General features: G+C 41.5%; 2 protein-coding genes across 3 annotated transcripts in view; both read left to right on the top strand.

The window, feature by feature from the left end:
- The window catches only part of itsn1 (intersectin 1 (SH3 domain protein)), a 55,874-nt gene extending 42,553 nt beyond the window's left edge, over positions 1–13,321 (top strand). For both annotated transcript variants that reach the window (XM_080782543.1, XM_080782542.1), the window contains 15 exons: positions 3,922–4,043; positions 4,699–4,805; positions 5,091–5,192; positions 5,683–5,764; positions 6,039–6,137; positions 6,409–6,492; positions 6,908–6,991; positions 7,772–7,903; positions 8,342–8,422; positions 8,583–8,704; positions 9,509–9,591; positions 9,975–10,058; positions 10,245–10,309; positions 10,670–10,778; positions 10,944–13,321. In XM_080782543.1, the coding sequence (XP_080638669.1) occupies positions 3,922–4,043; positions 4,699–4,805; positions 5,091–5,192; positions 5,683–5,764; positions 6,039–6,137; positions 6,409–6,492; positions 6,908–6,991; positions 7,772–7,903; positions 8,342–8,422; positions 8,583–8,704; positions 9,509–9,591; positions 9,975–10,058; positions 10,245–10,309; positions 10,670–10,778; positions 10,944–11,092 (1,505 nt within the window). In that variant the 3' untranslated portion in view covers positions 11,093–13,321. The remainder of the gene's footprint in view (positions 1–3,921; positions 4,044–4,698; positions 4,806–5,090; positions 5,193–5,682; positions 5,765–6,038; positions 6,138–6,408; positions 6,493–6,907; positions 6,992–7,771; positions 7,904–8,341; positions 8,423–8,582; positions 8,705–9,508; positions 9,592–9,974; positions 10,059–10,244; positions 10,310–10,669; positions 10,779–10,943) is intronic.
- Positions 13,322–14,897: 1,576 nt separating this feature from the next.
- LOC308327770 (uncharacterized protein) lies at positions 14,898–21,423 on the top strand. The gene is made up of 7 exons (XM_080781311.1): positions 14,898–15,410; positions 15,729–15,840; positions 16,018–16,110; positions 16,343–20,125; positions 20,206–20,266; positions 20,548–20,672; positions 21,218–21,423. The coding sequence occupies exons 1-7, from the start codon at positions 15,363–15,365 to the stop codon at positions 21,247–21,249; spliced, it is 4,254 nt and encodes a 1,417-aa protein (XP_080637437.1). The 5' UTR covers positions 14,898–15,362; the 3' UTR covers positions 21,250–21,423.
- The last annotated feature ends 1,985 nt before the right edge of the window (positions 21,424–23,408 follow it).

Here is a 23,408-nt window from a genome sequence, read left to right as displayed (position 1 = left end):
TAATACATTAAGACTGACAAAATAAGATAAGAGACACAAATTACAGTGCAGAATAATGATTTAAAAAATAATCTCAATTAAAGGCAGTGGCAAACAGTCCTTTTAAATCAAAGCTAACAATATTTTGAAGAGTTCTAGCATACCTTCAGTTTTCTGGGAGATTGTTCCAGATATTTGCATGAAAACTGAACGTTGCTTCTCCACTTTGGTTTGGACTGCGGTCTGGATGGTTAATCATGATATAGCACAATGTCATTGTGTATATTGGCCTTATAAAGCCACAGTAGTAGTTTGAACACAGAAATGGAATGAGACACAGCCTATTAAAACAGACCCACATATAGCTACACTGTTCTCACCTCCTTTAACCCATTAACTAGCCCATTTTTAGTTCACAGCGCGGCAAGAAGTGAAGCTCTGCAAGCTTGTGCATCTGCTATTTTTGAATAGCCAACGCTAAAAATCTAAAATGACGCAGACGCTTTCCCGGGTTAAAATGACAGAAAACCAGAGTAAAGACGTGCATGGACACACAGACCAGTACACAGACAGAGACTGGCACAGTTACAGATGGGCAAAGCACCCATCCCTAGAAATTTATGGTATGAGTTAGTTGGTCATTTACACCCACTGTGTAGCTTTTCCAGACCCACCCTTGTATCTGTTCCCATAGCAACAGACTAGTTAAGTATTATTAGTGTTTGCCATATCAGATTTGTATTTCATTGTTGTTGTTGTTGTTTTGTTTTTTTCTTTCTTTCTTTCTTTTTTTTCTCCAGACGACAGTATTGTGATTTTAATGTTTACTTTTGAAAATGATGAATGAAATAATGAACTACAGCAGCTTTTTATACAACCAGCAATAGAACTATTATTAACCTGGTTCAATCCCATTGGCTCCTCAGAGTATCAGTGTTGAAGGTGGAGTTCTCTGATTGGGCGTTAAACCTTTTGACCAGTGGTTATTAAACTTTGGCTCCGAGAGTCGAGAGACAAAATGGGGGGTGGATGACTGGTAGTTGTACGTTTCAATGAACCTTGGTCCTAAAGATGAGAGAAGATATTTGTACAGTTGGTGTATCGGAGTATGTATAAGAGTTTTCTAACCGCTGGTCTTGCCGACTCCCAGTCAGCTAGCTGCTGTTCTTGAGATTGAAACAGGGAACCACCAAGACCACAGCCATACTGGACACCGCTTGGGTTTATGTTCAATGTTATGTTGTAGCTCCCATTTGCTGCTATTTTGTTGAATCAGTGTTAATTTTGACAGCAAAGTCAGTCTTTTGAATAAAATGTCATTTTAATTTTAGTCATCTGAAAAGTTTTATTTTTAGTCTATTTTTAGTTGACTAAATATACGATTTCAGTCTACAAAATCTACAGTTGATTTTGTCAACGACAAATATATTTATCCTGACTTTACACTTGGATGCATGCTGAAAATAGTAGAACCTCGCGACTCATGGCAGCTCGTTGTGAGCATGTATATCTGCCATTTTCAACACCCGAGCGCAACCAATAAAATGACTTGTCTAAAGTTCTACTGGATCTCTTCTCCACTAGTCCCTCCCGCGACATACTAAATACAGCTTGTGCTTATAACCACGCCCTGCTTCTGTGGCCAATGTGGAAGTGCGTCTCGTCTACAACCACTGCACGGAAGAGAATTTCCCATTCATTTTTCCCATAGACGTTTTGACCTTGAAGAAAAACAAAAATAATTGTACCATGCCCTTTTTCTTCTTTCAATTATTTGTTCGGCCCAATCTTTTTTGTTTATTGTCATGATTTGTCAGTAGCCGAGTTGGCTTTGTCCAAGGCTTTAAAGGTCTTTAAATAAATACTTTCTGAAACAAATGTGGAAAAATGTATGGGAAATTCTCTTCCGGGGCGCTTGTCAGGGGCGGGACTGCGACGCTCTATAGCAAAACATGTTCTGGCGAGAGCGTTTCCCCCGACTGCCACTCAAAATGGCTACTGGCCAATCACAGCGCGTCCTTTCACAAGCTGTATTAGATGTATTATGACGCGTCCCTCCCTAATATTTTTGTCTAGTTTTTATTTTATTTTAGACGAAATTGTCAATATATTTAGTTATGGTTTTATTCATCATAGCTTCGATTTTATTTAGTTTTCGTCAGTGAAAAAAGTACTGTAGCTGAACAAATGTTTTCTTCATAGTTTTAGTTGACGAAATTAACACTGGTGGACTGGATACACGCAAGTGGACAGCGCATTGCTGTCCAAACTTTATGCTGATACAGTAGAACGATTTTATGAGGCAAGCGAGCTGGAAGATTGACATTAATGTAGCATATTTTACTGTTTTTAATACACATGCATAGACTCTTAAGCATGGTCTATGGTATGGCTATGGTCTGGTCAGTTAAAACAATTATGTATGATCTATAGTTAAAACTAATGAATGGTAACTGATGCTTTACATTGTTATTAATTGCAAATCTAATGAATGGATGAACAGCCAAGCCAAATGTAACAAGACTGCACTTGGTGTGTGTGTGTGTGTGTGTGTGTGTGTGTGTGTGTGTGTGTGTGTGTGTGTGTGTGAGTGAGTGTGAGAGAGAGAGAGTGTGTGTGAGACTGTGAGTGTGTGTGTGTGTGTGTACAAATGAATGACCAATATAGAGTGGACGGATGGATACTAGACAGAGAACGTAACAGATTACTTGAATGAATGGGTGAAATGTACAGAATGTTAGACCACAATCGCTAGCTTTGATACAAAAAGATGTCCGGAGATTTATTGGTGGAAAACTCTGATGGAGAAAATCTGATTGGTCTAATGATTAAACACTCTGAGACAGACTGGAGTCTGCCAGCGTCGTTACTCAAACTCACGTGCATCGCTCTCACACACACACATACACACACAGGAAGGCAACGATACATGGGGCGTACATTGCTCACACGTGCATCAGAAGGCACACATACATGGAAGAATACATTGCACTCATTGCTAGGGCTGCCACGATTACTATGAATGCAATTTTAATATTCGTTTGGTTTTTAGGCTTCATATTCAAATTGCACAGGGCAGAGATGACAAACGACTTAAATATGAAATTGAATTAATGACACATTTAATAACGTGATGTTGTACTTGTAAATCGTGTAGATCTGCTATTTATTTTTTTTATAAAAAAGGAAACAATTATGACTTATGCAAAATAATTGCGCTTATCTCAAAATGATGTGACAGACCTATGCATATTTTATATACTGTATAATGCAGTCTCAGGCACATTATTATGACACAGTAGATTATTTCAGAACATGCTGGAACCACATACTGTAATAAACTGCACATTTCCTGATGAAGACCGTACATGCTATGTATGTATTATTTTCACACATTAAAGTTCAGCAATGTCACAACCCCTTCCCAGTCACTGATGGCAGGTATGTATTAGTGTGGTATGTATTACAGTAGGTTTTGTGAATGTGACCATTGTCGACACCGGTTGGGAGGGGGTAAAAAAAGGTGTCTTTCTCCGGGGGCATGTCCCAGAGAGACATCTTCATGTCACACAATCCAGAAACAACTCTTATTTGTGTTATTGTTTTAACACAATTTGGTTTTACTGGGGACAAAATTCCAGAAAAGAGAATTCCATGACAATGGTAAGAAGATGCAACTGGGAGCCAAGAAGTGGTGTCATTTAATGTGACAGTCAGTTATTGTAGTGACTGTGTGACTCTTAATGGGGCAAGGAATTTATAATATATACACATGAGCTTCAAAACTTATTTAATAATAAATTCCAACCATTGTCGACACCGGAAGGAAAAACAATGATATGTATGTGTACAGCATCCAAATCCCATTTTTATTTTTACTTGATACGTCATTTTCTCTGAATATTGTAATGAATCCGCCTCCGGTCTATGGTTGTCTTGCAGGGTGTGCTGACCTCCACCTATTGGACATGCTGAGTCCCATGGAGAGGAAGAGACAGGGATATACACATGAACTCATCGTTACTGAAGAGAACTATGTAAACGATTTGCAGCTGGTCACAGAGGTACAGTATGCACAATCAATGTACGCTAACAAAAGGGGATATAAAACTCCTGGAGAAAACAGCATAGCACCTTAATGACTTAAAGCTATGTTACCCGGGAACCCCCAGGGGTCTATACTTGGTCCTCTCCTTTTTCCCCCCTCTACAATGTAGTAGCCTATCTCTTCAACACAAATGGCAGATCTACAAGCTCACAACTCATCGCGTTGCGACTGGTTGTGAGCCAGCTATTTTCACAGAAGGTTTGCCTATTATGACATGCCGGGGGGGTAGGGATGCTGTTAAAACACGAGTGCATCTGTATCATATTATAGGCTACTGTACCACATGGGAAATCAAACATTTACTGCTCGGCCAAAGGTGAATTCCCCCTTGGACAAATGAGATTATATTCTTCTAGGACATTCTCCACCGGATGGGCCTCAGAGCACCTTCCAGTAGAAGGTGCTGCCCAAATAGTTTAATATATAGATAGATTTCTTCATTGAGACGTTGCAGAATTACTGTCACGGCATAATCAAACATTGCTTTTAACCAGAATAAATATATGCCAATTTAATTTATTTGTCAATTTATATACCCAGAAACGAATGTTCTGCCAGGTGCACATACATTTAGGCCATGCTTTAAGGTCTTTACATGTGTTTGTGTGTAGATCTTCCAGAAACCTCTGTTGGAGTGCGAGTTGCTGACAGAGAAAGAAGTGGCGATGATTTTCGTCAACTGGAAGGAACTCATCATGTGCAACATCAAACTCCTCAAGTAAAGCCCCTCCCCAACACACACACACACACACACACACACACACACATGAATTTGGACTGTAAAAACACAGACCAAATTCACACTATGCACAGAACAATAAACTATGCTTCGATCTCCTAACTACTGTAATTGGAGTTGCACACATACAAAACTGATGCACACTGATAAATGAGGTACACTTATACAATTAAACTGATTAATTGTTTTTTGCAATTAAACAGGTACAGTATACATCTGTAAAATGTGAAACTGCTCAAATATTTGAAATGACATTTGCTGCAGGGCTTTGAGAGTCAGGAAGAAGATGTCAGGGGACCGCATGCCAGTGAAGATGATTGGTGACATCTTGACCAACCAGTTGCCTCACATGCAGCCCTACATCAGGTTATTCATCAATAATTGTATTGTACCCTTAACTTTGCCCATTAGAGATAGAGTAAATTATTTTCTTTGGTTCAAATAAGTGTTAAACGTATTACTGTTATTAACTTATTGAACAAAATCTCTATAGCAATGATTACTATCAGAATATAGTGATTTAACCTTTTTAACAAAAAAGAAACTTGTTTTAACCACAAACTATCACCTGCCTTTAACTAATTATTTTTAGCTTTTCTATGGAAGCCACGCATTAAAGAGAAAAGGTCATGTTTCCAAATCCAAAACTCGAGGGTTTTGTTTTTCCCCCTTTTCAGTTCCTAAACAAAAACAGAGATATCTGTATCTTCTGAGAAGTCAAATGCTAGAAACAAAACTTAGAAGGCTGAGGTATAAACTAAGTCTGAAAGGGGGGGAACACTGTTTGGGCTTTGTATTCAGCGGCTGAAAAGGCCTTCCATGATGTAATACCAACCACTGAGTGTCTTCTGTTCAGGTTCTGTTCATGTCAGCTGAATGGAGCCACGCTGATCCAGCAGAAAACGGATGACAACCCTGAATTTAAAGATTTCCTCAAGGTACCGTACTGTAGAATAGATTGCATGCACTTCAACACATTGCACTAACGCAATTTATTTGATGCCTGGTTGGAAGGCATTTTCTCAAATCCTTGTTTTACAGCAAAACATTTGAGTCAGCCTCAGATTGAAGTGATAGTGATGAGTCATGGAACCGATTCCTGGCTCCTCCAGTTCCGGATCCCAACCCTAGTAGTGACCGTGTGTGTGTGTGTGTGTGTGTGTGTGTGTGTGTGTGTGTGTGTCTCTCTTTCTCTCTCTGTTTATCTGTCAGAGGTTGGCCATGGATCCCAGGTGTAAAGGAATGCCTCTCTCCAGCTTCCTGCTCAAACCCATGCAGAGAGTCACACGCTATCCTCTCATTATTAAGAACGTATGTATACCACATAAACAACCGAAAATGCGGTTATTATTTTACTCAAAACGATTGCCTGCTTTTATTTTTGCTTCTGCTATTAATATACTTTAAAAAGTGTCCATGCATCACACAGTGAAAACTCATTTTTCAAGGCTTTAATGCAAACATCCCATACCAAAGTCTTAGTGTTTTGCCAATTATTTGGGGGGCGTCCCACTGCGTCCCACAGCTTGAGAAACGGTGGTCTATCTTTACATTGTGTGCTTTTGTCTTTCATTGATTGTAGATCTTAGAGAACACTCCAGAACCCCATCCAGACCACAGCCACCTGAAGGCTGCTCTGGAGAAAGCTGAGGAGCTGTGCTCACAGGTACTGTGCACCGACTACACGCACGCACGCGCACAGAAGTAACAGAATGGTACTGCGTTCCCATTTCTGTCTCTGAAGGAACTGTTACTGTGTTTGCGGTATCCTAAATGCCCTGACCTTTAGTATCGATGATGACTTTATTTAGGGCCTAAAGTCATCATCGATACTAACCTAAATGGACACTGTACCAGTGCAGTGTATTGTTTTTCAATTCCCACATCTGTGGGAACTTACTTACCAGTAAGGTAATAAGAGAGTGAGGACTCAACTCAGTTGTCTGGAAAAGAGCTGAATGTATTGATATTGATACTATTGAATTTTACTGGTATGATATATTGTTACTCTGTGTGTGTGTGTGTGTGTGTGTGTGTGTGTGTGTGTGTGTGTGTGTGTGTGTGTGTGTGTGTCTCTCAAGGTCAATGAGGGTGTCAGAGAGAAGGAAAACTCGGATCGACTAGAGTGGATTCAGTCTCACATCCAGTGTGAGGGACTGTCGGAGGTAACACACACACATTTAACATCTTTATTTTATTTGCATTCACATTTTACAAGAAAGTCTTGAACACAAACAATAGTGGATGCGCAAACTTGGAAAACTCAACTGTTGAAAGTGCTTCAGGATACAGATCACGGGTACTGAAAGCATCACCTTCTCCATATATGGCATGCCTGCAATCTGCAGGCCCCTAACGACTGATTTATGGACATTACAGAGGCTTCCAAATATGAACACAAGTAGTTTACATTTGTAGCCAAGCTGTATAATAGCATCATGGTGCAGACAATGAGGAGGAAACGTGTTAGGGTACCACGGAGAAAGATTGAGTCTGGTCGGAAGGACCTGTAATCTGGCTTTGACTGTAAAGGTGACATATATCACCTCATATATATCCTCATCAACTGCATAATTCTTGAATATTGTATGAGATACGGTGTGGTCTGCATCGGGAAGGCAAGCTAGTAGTTTTAAACCAGTCCAGTGTTGTTGTTTTTTGCACACACACACACACACACACACACACACACACACACACACACACACACACACACACACAGAGAGAGAGAGATGAGTACTATACATGAAGTTGCACTTCTTATGACCAGAATCATATTGTGTATTAAATAATTCTCACAAGCTGAATTCATACTTATAGCGTTTCTTATAATTTGAATTGCTCCGTTGTAGACTTTCTTTTGTGTATGTAGACTGGGAAGAGAAGAAGCCCTGTCATGGTCATTCTAAACACTTTCCAACATCTCGCCTCGTCTGTGTCTACAGCAACTGGTCTTCAACTCAGTCACCAACTGTCTGGGTCCCAGGAAGTTTCTCCACAGTGGGAAGTTGTTTAAAGCAAAGAGCAGCAAAGAGCTCTACGGCTTCCTGTTCAACGACTTCCTACTTCTAACACAGGTTGGTGTCATCGTGGAGTTTTGTATTTTATTTTATTTAGACCTATTGCTGCCCAAGTGGTCAGACTTGAGCGCAGTGGGGGAGCAGTTAACGGTTAAGTGTCTAAGCTTACTCAGTGACACCTCGGCACATTGCCACGGCCGGGAATCAAACCTGACATTGTAGATGGATATCTAATGCAAAGAGTGCATGTTAAGCATTATGTGATTCCTCTGGGAGATGGAGCTTCAGCTTTGTTTTGAGCAAGCCGATGGCTACTGCATGTTGTGGGCTGCTTCACATTTTAATGCCAAGAGAAACGGTACATTCTGATATGAGCATCTTAATGTCAGTGAAAAGATGTCAAAATCTGAGGATATACCATAGCATACATATTTATCAATTTATCAATCCACCTCAAGGGCCATAACATCTTCTCAATCTCTCTCTGTCTCTCAGGTGACAAAGCCTCTGGGGTTTTCTGGCTGTGATAAAGTCTTCTCCTCCAAAACACACCTACAATATCGCATGTACAAGACGGTAAGTGAACACACACACTCGTTTCTTTCAGTCTGTCTGTGCATTTCTTTATGACAAACCAATTTAAAGCCCTTTCAAGTTTCAACATAAAATGAAATGGCTCCATATCCTGTAAGATACATGTGACTATAAGAAGCGTGTGCCGTCTCACCCCTTCCAGCCTATCTTCCTAAACGAGGTGTTGGTGAAGCTGCCTACAGACCCATCAGGAGATGAACCGCTTTTCCACATCTCTCACATAGATCGAGTTTACACTATCCGAGCTGAGAGCATCAATGAACGGTAAAACATGACACACACACACACACACACACACACACACACACACACACACACACAAACAGGCATAGAACCCTCTGCTCACCCAAATGTTTCTTTTTTTCATAACTGTAAACCTCTTGCATGGAATCGCCATCCAGATGCAGAAATAGTCAATCCTAAAGGCATATTTGAACAACTTGACTTCAGGCAGGAAACTGTGATTTTCAATTCAAAAGCAAAACTGCACATGAATTCATTTCAGGATTGATTAAGAATGGTGTCATATCTTACTGGATTGACAGTATATTGCATTTTCAGATGCAAAAATCCATTATGTCCGTTGTATCTGTCCTGACAGAGAGTGGTACAATAATTGCAACAATGGCCGAATTACAATAAATATGGTAACCCATATATATTTGTGTGCAAATTGGTTCTCCATCTGCTTCAAAGCTGGGTTGAAATCTCTCAATAGAATTAGACTAGGTAGACCACCTCCAGCCACTGCAGATGTGCTAGTTATAATGTATTCTACAACGTACTCTACAATAAAGATTAGTTAAAATCCCGGATTGTAGCTTTAAGATCTGTGTGTGTGTGTGTGTGTGTGTGTGTGTGTGTGTGTGTGTGTGTGTGTGTGTGTGTGTGTGTGTGTGTGTGTGTGTGTGTGTGTGTGTGTGTGTGTGTGTGTGTGTGTGTGTGTGTGTGTGTGTGTGTGTGTGTGTGTGTGTGTGTGTGTGTGTGTGTGTGTGTGTGTGTGTGTGTGTGTGTGTGTGTGTGTGTGTGTGTGTGTGTGTGTGTGTGTGCGTGCGTGTGCGTGCGCAGAACGGCATGGGTCCAGAAGATTAAAGCAGCTTCAGAACTCTTCATTGAGACGGAGAAGAAGAAGAGAGAGAAGGCCTACTTAGGTATCCATCCCTCTCCCTCCCTGCATCTCTATCTCTACCTCTAACTACCTCTATAACACCACTCGCACGTCTCTGCCGAGCAGTGAAAATGTGAAAATTTGTATTATTTAAAAATGCATTCATATTTATTATTTAAATATAAAAAACTTAATTCCTAACTCCTTTGCATTCCTAACTGTACTGAACAATTACTGCACTGCATTGTAATCTATTTATTTGTATATAATACAAATAAGCAAATGTCGAACAATTGTGAGGCATGCTGTTACAGTAGGTGACTGGATAGTGTGTCGACCACATAATCACAGCCTTTCCCTTTCTCTCTACTATCCATTACAAATTAAGCAACACATCTACAATTCAGTTCCTTCTGTTTCTCTCAGTTCGTTCTCAGAGGGCGACAGGGATTGGCAGACTGATGGTCAACATTGTGGAGGGAATTGAACTCAAACCCTGCCGTTCCCATGGTACGTACATACATACATACATACATATACTGTACATGCCACAGACATCTCTACTTGCATCTTGTAATGTTGTTCTGGTGTCTTCACTGTCTTGAATGAGAGTGACCTAACAATCACAAAGCCTGTTTAGTAGTATTACCGATGACGGATAACTTGATAACTACTGAACTAAATGTGTGTTTCCAGGGAAGAGCAACCCATACTGTGAGGTGACCATGGGTTCTCAGTGCCATATCACTAAGACATTGCAGGTATTAATATTATCATCATTACTATTCGAACCTATTATCCTTTTAATGACTACATAAATCAAATATAAAAAATAAAACTAATCTAGAAACGTTGTTATTTTAACTCAAACATTTGCTTCTGGGCGTCCCTGGAACAAAATAGTTTGAGATGGGGGTCGGCGACCAAATACATATGATTTTGTTCATGTCCTTGACATGAAAAAGTTTGATAACCACTGATATAGTAACATGCGTTTTTCAAAAAACGGCTAGTATTTAGAAGACATGATTTGTAGAACCGGTCTTCATGGGTTCAACAATGATTTAGACAGTGTTTAGTATGTATACGTAATCATTTTGATGTTGTTACTGTTCCTTTAGGACACATTGAATCCTAAGTGGAACTCCAACTGTCAGTTCTTCATAAAGGACTTGGAGCAGGACGTCCTCTGTGTTACTGTGTTCGAACGAGACCAGTTTTCACCTGACGGTCAGCACACACACACACACACACACACACTCACACTCACACTCACACACACACACACACACACACACACTATACATAACATTTGCTTTTCATGCTAGGGGTTAAAGGTTAAATCTTTTCCAGTTCAAATAAACTGAAATGAACACTCACTCTTATATCCTCCAGACTTCCTGGGCAGGACAGAGATCCGATTGGCTGAAATAAAGAAGGATCAGGGCTCTAAAGGACCGATCACGAAGCGGTTGCTCCTCCATGAGGTTCCTACAGGAGAGATCGTGGTCAGGCTCGATCTCCAGCTGTTTGAGGAGCCATGATGACAATACCGGACTGGGCTGGACTGGATTGTAGCGCTGCTTAAAGAAACGTAGGATTTAGACTTGACTTCTGGACTCAACTGGACTAGATTAGACTGGACTGTATGTTTTCTTTTTTTGGTCCTGTTTATCTTTAAAGGGTGTTTATAGTGTTTAAAAGAGTTGATCCTGGTTTATATGTCCTGAGGCACGTTGTGAGATTGTAGATCAACTATTTTCGGCACACAGCACTGCTTGCAACAAAGTATAAATCAAGTCCTATTCTAGCTTTGGTGAGTTGAGGAGGGCATTGAGTATTTTAGACCAGATCAGTCTCTGTGATATTAATAATTTGCACTGAGCAATTGATTCAATGCCAGCCAGCTCGTCCTACAACTGGGTAGAGATTTGATTTGTTCGAAAGCTCCACAGTGTTGCTAACTAGCTAGTAACACCCCATGGAGAGTGAATGACCTAATCTTGTCCAGCCTGGCCTAGATTTTTCTTTATCCATACTTTTCATTTTTATTTATTTTTCAGTCCAGTACAGTATTCAATTCAGCTCAGTCCATTCCTTTTGGTTTTATCCATGTTCTGTTCCTCTTCTACATCTGACAGTCTTATCCCACTCTTGTGTGTGTGTGTGTGTGTGTGTGTGTGTGTGTGTGTGTGTGTGTGTGTGTGTGTGTGTGTGTGTGTGTGTGTGTGTGTGTGTGTGTGTGTGTGTGTGCACATGTGCGCAAATTGAGAGTGAAGAGTTACAGAGGGGTGGGTATGTTAAGGTACAGTTTGATGTTATTTTCCCCCCTTTTTTAGTCTTAAGCTAGTCCGATCACCAAGTCTTCAAGTTTTAACTTGTCAATGAATCAGCCTTGAGGTACTGCAATTAAAGCGACCTTTGACATTTTGAATTTTAGTTTTAGTTTTAGTTGTGTCACAATATTGTGGCAAGCACTCCTGTTTGTTGTTTCATTGAGTAACATAAGCTAATAAGCTATTTATATTTTCATAATGTGTCCGGCGAAGATAAATAGCTGATTTAAATTCAAAATCTCTATCACTTTAACTGGATAATAATGGTGGTTATGACCGTCACAATTATGCTGAAATGTTAATGAAAGGGACCAGGTCTGATGGTTTGAATTTAGGTACTGTACAGAAAGACTTAAGGTACTGTACAAAAAGTCTTAAAAGTGTTTGTTTCATTCTGATGTGAGAGGCTGAGAGCTAGTATTTTAAGGTAAATTATTTCACAAACATTGTTACACTTTGCTGCAAGGCAACTGCCACTAAGTCTCTGTGGCAGCTCAGTGAAAGTAAATTAAAGATTTTATGTTCTATTAAAGCAGACGGTGATGTTGGAATCAGGGACCAGCAGGGGAGACGAAAAACAGGACATTTGCCAGTGACACTTGGTTAGTTAGCTAGAGTTTTACTGTAAGATATTTTAGTTACTTAGTTTTCCATTTAGCCAGTGGGTTATTTTAATTAGCTCTCTGGGATAGCTGGGCCATTGGAATGACATGGTTGCATAAACTGCTGTGGTACCATTGAGATGACTGAGAAATATCAGTGACCACTCACTGTCCAATCAACATTCTTCACGATTCAGCTGATCACAGTAGTTTGACCATCAAGGATTAAGTGTATGTGTGTGCGAGGAGAGAGTGTGTGTGTGTGGCTGTGAATGTGTGCGTGTCCCCAAATCCAGCTACTGTCTGTAGGATCTGACAATGACGATGGATAATGATGTTTATGATGAAGAAAATGTCTTACTATCACCAACCCCAACCCTCTTCTGTATCTTTCTCCAGTATCCCAGTGCCCCTACCCTACTATCGTCAGTCCTCACTGTACTATTACTTAAAACAGTTTAAACCGTTGCAGTCTACCAGGTTGTGTATAATACTTACTGCTATCTGAGAGTTAATATATGAACGCTAGGGGGCGATAGAGACAGCCTGTTGTTAATTATCACTGTAGATGATGTATGTTGTTGTCTTTCCATGTTGAGAATAAACTTCAGTTGGACCAAGACTGCAGCAAGCTGTAACTGGTTTATATGGCCTCATGTATTTGTGTATAGGTTTCTTGTGGCTTTTCACGATGCTGCTTAAACGGATGCTTTGATGCAAGAAGGCACGAAGCAAAACATTTTTAATAGGCTAGAATCAACTGAGGTCACTGACTGTGTATAAACTGGTTCAACCTTAACACAAGGTTTGTCTGAATAAAAACACAGGTTATGCACACTGGGCAATGAAAATCTGTTATTTTTTTAGATTTCAGAATAAGGGGGAGTATTATTGGACTGATTTACTGTCATCTCATTTACATAATTACATCCCATGTTTATATATCTTATAAACATTAAGGCATTATAATCTGCTCCCTGTGTGATCATAGTGCTCGTAAATATATAATCATAACGCTTTATAACTTTAACCATAACAAAGCTTATTATAATGACTTATAATATAATACTTCAAGTTCATAATATGAAGTATTATAATACTTGACATTCTAAGTCATTGGGCTATAACATGCTGTATAATGTGACAAAAAAAGAAAATCAACCAGGTGCTCGATGGAGATGCAAAATATAATGATGTAAAGTAGGATCTGGTGCTTCAAAGATCAGTGGGACTGCAATACTAAAGACAAGGTGGCGATCCGAGCACTCAAAAGGTTAAAAATGAGGAGATGGAGGATACAAATAGATTTAAGAATAGATATGATAGTACAGTACTTTATTTATAAAAGTTAAAAGAAGCCGACATGTTTCGACTCAAACAGAGTCTTCCTCAAGGCAAGCATGAATACAAGTATGAATACTCATTACTTGCCCTGATGAACACTCTTTACTGTTTGAGTCGAAACATGTCGACTTCTTTTATAAATAAAGTACATCTATTTTTATCCACCCTCTGCTCATTTTTAAGTTTTTGAGTGCTTGGATCGCTGCCATGTCTTTATCTTTAGTGTGCTGTATAATGTTTTATAGCAGCCATTCATAACTATACTATAACATTTTACATACAGCATTAAAGCCTGTAGTGCCTTGTCTGAGTGTCTCTTATGTTCTACCTGAAGTATAGGCCTATATTCTTTCTCTTACACTGTTCCTGTATTTCAGTCTTACTATAGGCCTACCTTTGTCCATTCTTGTCCAGAACAGAACAGATTTCCATAGAACTTGCAGGGACTGATCAGTACTATAGGCTTCCCTGGAGAGACACATCACTTTTGGTATGAAAATGTTCAAGGTCAAAATCAAGGACAGGTGATTTCCGATTTTCCGTGACATTTGGAGGCTGCACGAAGAGACGTTCTGCAAAAAGAAAAATCCACTTAGAGTCTAGTGGAAAACTACTTTTAGGCCTATGACGTATCCATGCTGAAACCGGTTAAATCGAGAAATCCAATTATGTCATGTCAGTCAGTACATTTTGTAGGTTATGGTATTATTAGGAGCTCTGTCTGAACATGTTAAAGATGTCGGCCTAAGCTTTTATTTTGTTTGCTATTCAAGCTTGCTTGAAAAAGCTCATTCTGTCATTAGGCTATTCTGAATGATAACTATACTTAGCCTACTGATGGTCATTCATTCATGCAATTGCATGGTCCTGTCCTGTTTGCATTATGAATGGCAATGACTGCCCTGTCCGTTCTATTCATTCTAGTTCTATGAAGCGCAGAAGCGCTTGCGGACACGCTGTGGTCTGTTGTCAGAGGGGGGGCGTTGCCTGTTTCATTCCACGAACCATCATGCACTGAGAGCTTTATGTAAGCCATATGTAACTAACCTTAGGAGCGAATATAAACGACGGGCAACTGAGTTATTAACCTGATCTATTTGGTTAAACAAACAGTAGTAGCCGCGTGAGAATACATGATATTTAAGCTGTTTAGTAGACTCGATTTATATCCAACTGAGCGGCGTCGGTAGAGTGTCTAGCGTTGGAGATATATAGCTATAAGCTATCAGTCCGTGTTATTCAGTCTGGTAGTCTTTTTTTGTGTTTTTGCAAAGTGAAGTTGGGCCACAGTTTTACTGGTGCTCATATCCCCGATTATGCGAATATGCGGTCGTTGCACTGTACATTGCAGAACAGCCATGCTGCTGTCATATAGTTTCCCTGGGAACATTTAGTTCTGTTCCACCATGCACACGTCGTCCTCTTGACATTCCGAAGTCCGAACCAGTTTCCATTCCTGCTGCTCCAGAAAACTTTACACTTGATTTGTATTTGTCTGTCTGATATTGGTTTTATTATTCACTGAGACAACCATGGCTGCAGCTCTGCTCAGATCAGGAGGGACAGGATTATGTCTCAATGTAAGTAAAAGCTTCACAGTCAGCCACAACCACCACAACAGGTCAGGTCGTTATCTGAGATTAATATTGTTAATATTATCATTTGTTATAGACAGATATAAAAGACAGCTTTTCTGCATACAAAGCATAAAGGGGAATGCAAATATGCACCCATTCAAAATCCAACCAACTGGTTGTTATAAACATTCATTGTTAATCTGATTTTAGGCTAACTGTTTCCATTCCATTCAGCAAGTCTATATTGTGGTTGTGGGTGTTGCTCTGTGTATGCAGAATTACATTAATTTGATCATGATTCTGTGTCTGTGTTTACTCTAGTGCATTCGTAGGGAGTTGTGTAGACTTTCCTGGCGACCTCAGATTGCTCTGTACAGCTCCAAATCATCAGATCCCAAGAAGCCGTTGAAGCTTCCTCGCATAACACACATCAGTAAGTTATTGGCTGTGCATCTCTCTCTCGATCTCTCTCTCTCTCTCTCTCTCTCTCTCTCTCTCTCTCTCTCTCTCTCTCTCTCTCTCTCTCTCTCTCTCTCTCTCTCCTATCACTATTTAGTACAGATTGAGATTCAAGGATTCATCTGATTATTATAATGCTGTGTCCTGCCAGAGAAAGACAAACGCCAGCCTGCTGTGGACGTTGCTAAACTCCTGGAGCAGCTGTTCTCTCAGAGAAGACCTGACACATTACCCACTGCTAGAGGTCAGTGCAAATACCCCCTATACCACTGTGTGAGTTTCATTAGCTGTGTTTTCTTTTTTTCATGTTATTCTGTATTCCATCGTTATGTGTCTAAACAGTAAAATATTAGTCTTGAGTTATTTGAAAGCGTTCATTCTGAATGTGTTCTAACTTGACCTCTTTCTCTTGCATATTCTTCCTCCCCATACCCTCTCTGCCCCCCTTTTCTTTGATATCCTTTCCTCCTCTATAGGTTCCGCTGCCAGGACATCCTCCAGACCTCCACTTGAACCACATGTGTCCACCAAGACTACCTCTTCATCAAAGGCTCCCGTGTCCGCCTTCTCGGCCTTCCAGAATGTCCAGACCTCCTCCACGTCCTCCCGAACAGAGCACGCGGCGCCTGCCATTCCCACTGCCGCTGCTCACACAGCGATGCCGGCGCCGTCGGAGTCGCCAAAAACGTCATCCTCTCCAATTCTGGAATCTCCAGCGCCAGCCTCCGAAACTAAACTGGAGACACCATCACCTGTTGTTACCACAGCTTCTCCGTCTGGTGATGTGTCTTACACTGCTATACCTCCCTCTGCAACCTCAGTAACCCCTCCAGTCGTCAGCACGCCTGTAGCACCATCAGTGGTTTCAATAGAACTCCCATTAGCTGTGACTATGACAGAAACCACAGTAGAAACATTATCTGCTATCCCTGTACAAGCTCATATCGCAGAGAGTGAAGTAGAGACATTAGAGTCTACACCTGCCACAGTAGACGTCATCATAGCAGAAACTCCAGCAGCCCTCACCTCCACCCCAGCCTCTAGCCCTGCCTCAGTTGAGCACATACTAGAAGAACCGATTGTAGATGCTGCTACAGCATCTCCTGTGGGAACAGTAGAATCTGCTGCTGTATTTGCTGAGTCAACAGTAGACCCTACCCTAGGCACAGCAGCGGAATCGGTAGAACTAGAAACAAGTCTTGAAGACAATGCAACGGCCTCTCCATCTAGTGACGTGTCTTACACTGCTGCACCTGCATCTTCAACCTCTGTAACCCATCCAGTCGGCACCACACCCGCAGCATCACCAGTGGTCTCGATGGAGCTCCCATTAGCTGAAACGACAGTTACAGTAGTACCTTCCACTGAGCCAGTTGATTTATTCCCTGCAGTCCCTGTACAAGCTGCATCAGCTCATATAGCAGAGAGTGGCGTAGAAACATTAGAATATACACCTGCGACACTAGAAGCCGTGGCAGAAACTCCAGCAGCCCTCGCCTCCACCTCAGCCTCTAGCTCTGCCTCAGTTGAGCACATAGAAGAACCGATTGTAGATGCTACAGCCTCCCCCGTGGGAACAGTAGAATCTGCTGCTGTATTTGTTGAGTCAACAGTAGAGTCAATGGTAGACCCTACACTAGGCACAGCAGCAGAATCAGTAGAAAAAAGCCCTGAAGGCAATGCAATGCCCTCTCCATCTGGTGATGTGTCTTACACTGCTACACCTGCGTCTGAATTATTCTCTGCTGTCCCTGTACAAGCTGCATCAGCTCATATAGCAGAGAGTGGAGTAGAAACCTTAGAATCTACACCTGCCACAGTAGAAGCCGTAGCAGAAACTCCAGCAGCCCTCACCTCCACCCCAGCCTCTAGCCCTCCCTCAGTTGAGCACATAGATGAACCAATTGTAGATGCTGCTACAGCCTCTCCTGTGGGAACAGTAGAATCTGCTGCTGTATTTGTTGAGTCAGCAGTAGAGTCAACGGTAAATCCTACCCTAGATACAGAAGTTGAACCAGTAGAAACGAGCCCTGAAGACAAAGCGTCTGATGCCCTCACACTCAATGCCTTACGTGATAATACAATAGAGCCTACAGCCATGTCAGTGAAACCCAAAGTAGAGTATTCAGTGGAATCTAGTACTTGCTCAGGGACAGGTTTAGAGAAGAGTCAGGATAGAGGATCTGATCTGACTTTACAGCCGAGCAAGCAGTTGGATGTGCCGGAAGCCATGACCCTGGAGTCAGTAACTCTTGCTGAAATCACAGCTCTAGTGGAGTCTTTACAAACTGATGTTCTCTTTCAAACTACATCTGCGCTTGACAATGAAGCTGACACATTAACCCAGGATGTGCAAGCCCAAACTGTAAATGGAACACAGCAGTATAGTAAGGCTACTGCTGAAACTGCTGAGAACTTAACAGAAGCCCTTTTTGAAAATGATTCTCTGTTTGAGGTTGCGGCATTAGAAGCTGAAACAGAACTTTTAATGGAAGAGCTCCTGTTTTCTGTTCTTGCATCAGATTCCAGAAATGACTGCGTCAAGCCAAGTTCCATCCTGCACTCTGAGAGTGGGAATGAGGATGTGATCGTAGCAGAGGCTATGACCCTAGAGTCAGTAACATTGGCAGAAGTTGAGGCCGATGTGGGTAGTCTAAAGGCTGATGTTTTAAAAGAAACTAAAACTGCACTTGAACAAGAGGCTGAAATACTATCTAAGGAACAACATACAGGAGAGTACACCGCATTAAATGATGGTACCGCTGTGGTCGAGGAGAAGGCTGAACCTGACAATGTCACACTAGACTCTCTCTCTGAAGCTGCAGAGGCACTAGAGGCTGAAACGGACTTGGTTCTTGGGGCCTTGTTCTATTCTGGCTACGGCCCTGTGCTTTCAACCAAATCTACAGCAGTAAAACCAGAAGCACAGAGCACATTCAGTGATAATGGAGTGTTGGTAACGGAGCAGCTGATAAGTCAGGAAATAGTGAGCAAGTCTGTGATTGATGGAGAGGAAGGACAAGTTTTAGAGGCCATGACAGTAGAATCAGTGACATTGGCTGAAGTTGAGGCTGTTCTGGGAACTCTAGAGAACGTGGCCCTGACTGAAACAATGGGCCAGTTGGAGAAGGAAGCTGAAGTTCTTGCCAAAGAGGAGAGGATGGGAGAGGAGAGTAAAGTGGTTGAGGATGTTGCTGTGTCTGAGAATACAGAGGCTGCGGATTTAACACTAGATTCTCTCTCTGAAGCCACTGAGGCTTTGGAGGTTGAAACAGATTTAATTATGCAGGCCATGCTCGGTGTTGCTGGTCCAGTGCTAGAGACCACACCAGAATCTACAAATGCACCATCAGAATCACAGCATACAACCAGAGAAGCTGTCCGCAGAGAGGTAGTAGTAGAAAACCTGATTAGTTCAGATTCAGATTCAGATTCAGATTCAGAAGAGGAGAGTGTAGGAGAGGAGAAGACAGTGATCAAAGATGGTTCTGTGTCTGAGAAGACTGAGGGTGAGGTGTTAACTGGAGAAACTCTGTCCGAAGCCACTGCCAGTGGTCTGCCTGGTGCTGAAACGGACATGTTAATGGAAGAATTACACTTTTCTGCTCCTGGTCATAACGCAGTAGTAGATGATTTGGTCAGTCTGGACATAGAAAAAGATGACAAACTAGATGGAAAGATAGTAAGGGAGACTGTGATTTGTGGTGAGGAGAGTTTAGGAGGAGAGCAAACTGTTGTGGATGAAGCCCTGACTATAGAAACACTCACTATGTCTGAGGTTGAGGCTCTAGTGGGGGCTTTGGAGGGGGGTGTTTTGACTGACTTGGTAGCAGAGGAGCCACAGGAGCAGGAGATGCGGGCGGAGCAAAAGGTGTCCTCTGAGGCTGTCGAAGCAGACATTCCTTCTGAAGCTGAGATTTTAAACAACGCTGAAGTTCTTGCTGAGGCAACAGAAGCTTTGGAACATGCGTCGGCTGTCATTCTGCAGGACCTGCTTTGTTCTATGTCTGGAGCCACGACTATGATGACAATTCAAACTGCACAACCAGACTCGCCACCTCCTCTTAGTCTTACTGTTCCTCTTCCTACACCCCAGCCAGAAGTGTCTCCTTCTACTCTGAAAGCGCCATCAAGACTTAGTCAAGAAGAGGAGGGCGAAGGTTCGGCGTCTGTTCCTCCTGCTGGGAGAGGAGAGGAGACGGTGACAGAGGGAGGGATAGAGGAAAGTACACAGACTGAGGCCTTAGCAATTGATGAAGGTACTGGAAAACACACGCGCACGTGCACACACCAACATCTATAATAGTGTGTTAACAGTAGTGTGTTGTGTATGTTTCAGGTTGGGATCCAGTTCAGAGGCTTTTCCTGGAGAAAATCAGAGAATATAACACCAGGAGCAGGTGACGAGAATGACAGACAAACAGGCATATTTATTGTCTGTCCTCAACTTCCTACTTGTTGTCTAAATACATCCAAATACTTAAAGAGACTTCTGACCTATTACTTTTTCTACTGTCTGACAAATTCCATCATAACTGATCATAATTTAACAGTTGCAACTTGCTTACTATTAAACGTTCTATGACAGCAGAACATATTTACAACCTCTCTTATTCTGTCATTTCTCTACCTCTCTCCTTATCTTATCTCTCCTCCATTTCACCTGCTCGCGTCCTCTAAGGATGTCTGGCGGCCCGGTGGAGGCAGGACCAGACTACGAGAAGCGCCTGTCGGAGGAGAAAGCCAAGCTCCACAGACTGTACGGGGGAGGAGACCTGGAGAGCTTCCCTCAGTTCACCTTCACTGGTGAGAGAGAGATGCTAATGTGGTGACGAAGAATACATTTCACAAACTTTGCCATTAGAAAGTATTTTTGAGCGGTGCTAACCACTCCCAACGTGTGGCTTGGTGTGTATGTCTGTCCACAACGTGCCGTCATGTTGTTGATGTGGTGATGCGCAGGAGCGGGGATCGATCCCAGTCTCCCACTCACCAGACCGACGCACAACCTGTAGTGCCAATTGGGCAGGGCTGTTGTGGGGTCTTGGCTGGGGGCTACATAGAGCGTTGCAGTCCCGCCCCCGACGAGCAGCTCATTTTTCCCATAGACGTTTCAGAAAGTATTTATTTAAAGACCTGTAAGCCTCAGACAAAGCCAACTCATGACAATAAACAATTTTTTTTTGGGCCAAACAAATTATTGGAAATTCTCTTCCGGGCCGCTCGTCATCATGACAGGGGGCGGGACTGCGACACTATAACATCATCAGACATCATCATCATGATAATATGCTTTGAATTGTCAATAATTAACCTGTGGGTCCTTCACTTTATTATGTTCTATTTTTCAGAGCCGCTGCTGGGTGAGGACTCCTCCAAATAAAAGTCAGAACTTCTATCTCCTCATGTCTTCGCTTTTTCTCTTTTCTCTCCGCTGTTCTATTTGGGAAGAGAGAAGAGGAGGTGTGAGAGGAGAAAAAACTTATTTGAAGTGATATGGTGTAATTTTGATGGCTATAGCAATAATAATTTTATTAAAACAGAATTTTGGACTGTATGTGTTTGTGTGTTTTTAAAATGCCAATATTTTATTGTTGGATGCAGCGTAAAAAGAAACCAATATTTCTGCAGGTAACTGGCTGCCTTCTTCATACCCTAGCTGGCTGGCCTGAATGATTTTGTTTATTCTGCCGTGGGCCATGCACCGGCTATAAAGGACTTTGGTGTGCGTAGCATTCTCCTGCTTTGTGTGTTTAGTTTACACATAATTTAGAAATGACCTTTCATTCACCTTTCAGTAACTAACATTATAACATAGAGAGAGACATGAACCATGACCAGCAGGTGGCACTGTTTGTCGCTCTGTCTTTCACCCCCCCCCCCTCTGTCTCATTTACTCAGTTATTCTTCTTCAACCACCCCTCTCTTTCTTCTTTCATGTTTCTGTCTGTGTGTACAGTTATCTTCATTTCAGACCTGCCTGTCTAATTATGTGATAGAGCAGCCTTGGGACAAGACTCCACTCACTCAGACTCAGTCACGACTCTATGATGGAGACGGTGTGAGTCACATGCGCACTCACAGCTGTAAACTGAGCATTAACACTCAACACCATCCTACTTAATGCTTCTCTCTGCTATAACGGGACACGCATAATATACATTACACAGAATCAGTCCTAAAGAATTTAAAAAATAAAATGAAATAATAACTAGAGTAGTTTTAAATTATAACATGCTAGAACAACGCATACAAATAATAGTCTATGGCAGTGCTCTGGGGACCAGGAACCAGTGGTCCTTGAGGGGGTTCCAGATGGTCGTGGTCATCATGCAGCTGTAACTGATGAGATTATAAAATGAAACCAAATGGACGAGTAAAGTATTGTTAAACATCTGCATTACTTAATTTAATGAATACGTTTATACAATTAGAGAATATAGAAGAATTGTAGCTGATCCTACCATGTCAATACAGCATTGACGGAATTGTGTTGATAAAAAAATCTTATCCAACACTTAGAAAATATTCTGTAGGGCTAAATGTGGATCTTTAATGCCAAATATAAATGATGGATGGTCCTTGATATGAAAGATATGATATGAAAGATATTGAAAACCACTGGTCTATGGTGTAAACAAGGTAAATGTTTGTTTATTTGTTTATTTTTAGATTAAAATGGTTCAGTACACTAACACGGGGTGATGCGGATCATCTATAATCATACATACCATATAATGTGTGTATATAATATTACAATACAAACTGTTTGCTCGCTATATGTTGCATATTAACTACGTAGAGGGATGACATTGTCTGAATTGAATACACAATTAAATTAAATGTAATCAGTCAGTCACGAGAAGAAGAGGGCTGTCATCATCATGGGTGTCATTCACAATTCCAGCTGCGGCGACGACATGGTGACGTCAAGTGGTTTAGGTGGCAGAGTTGCCATATCAGTTTATTATAAGTGACAGCTTGTTTTTTGCTGTAAAGCCGCTTGTAAGTCTCCAATCTGAGAACCCATCGGCAAAACATAAAGGAAAAACAGCCTTTTGTTCCTTTAATTTGCTCTTGATGCGAGTCACTGTGTTAAGTCACTGCATGGTCGCGACAGACTGTTGACTCGCATCAAATTCAAAGGAAAAGAGGGCGCTGTTTCTCCTTTATTTGCCGATGGGTTCTCATATTGGTCGCTTGTTGTAGTTGAGGGTTGCGTTTTTTCAGCTTGTTTCTTACAGTAAGTGTAGTGTAGTGTATTTGTGGCTTAGTGGCTTGTTGTGGTTCTCAAACAGTTTCCTTACCGAGACGGGACCCATTGTGTTGTTAAAATGTTTCAAAAAATATTTAATATTTTCTACTTTTTCCAAAGATTTTTTTTAAATAGCAGATCTGTTAAAAGTTCTCATACTAGTAGTCGCTTATTTTGGGCTTGTTTTCACCTTAGAGGTTTTCACAGACCTGGTTGCGTATTTCTCTCACACAATCTGGCAACACTGTTAGGTGGTCGAACAGAGTGCCTGTGTAGAATAGCCGATG

This window comes from Protomyctophum bolini (assembly GCF_963924005.1).
Source record: "Protomyctophum bolini genome assembly, chromosome: 14".
Taxonomy (NCBI): Eukaryota; Metazoa; Chordata; class Actinopteri; order Myctophiformes; family Myctophidae; genus Protomyctophum; species Protomyctophum bolini.
The sequence above is the reverse complement of the archived record's forward strand: the minus strand, read 5'-3'. Positions and strand labels throughout refer to the sequence as shown.

Coding starts and splice junctions, on each gene's coding strand:
- LOC308327770 (XM_080781311.1), top strand. CDS start 15,363: ATGGCTGCAGCTCTGCTCAGATCAGGAGGGACAGGATTATGTCTCAAT. Junction 20,126..20,205: donor GGCCTTAGCAATTGATGAAG/GTACTGGAAAAC, acceptor TGTATGTTTCAG/GTTGGGATCCAGTTCAGAGG. Junction 20,267..20,547: donor GAATATAACACCAGGAGCAG/GTGACGAGAATG, acceptor GCGTCCTCTAAG/GATGTCTGGCGGCCCGGTGG.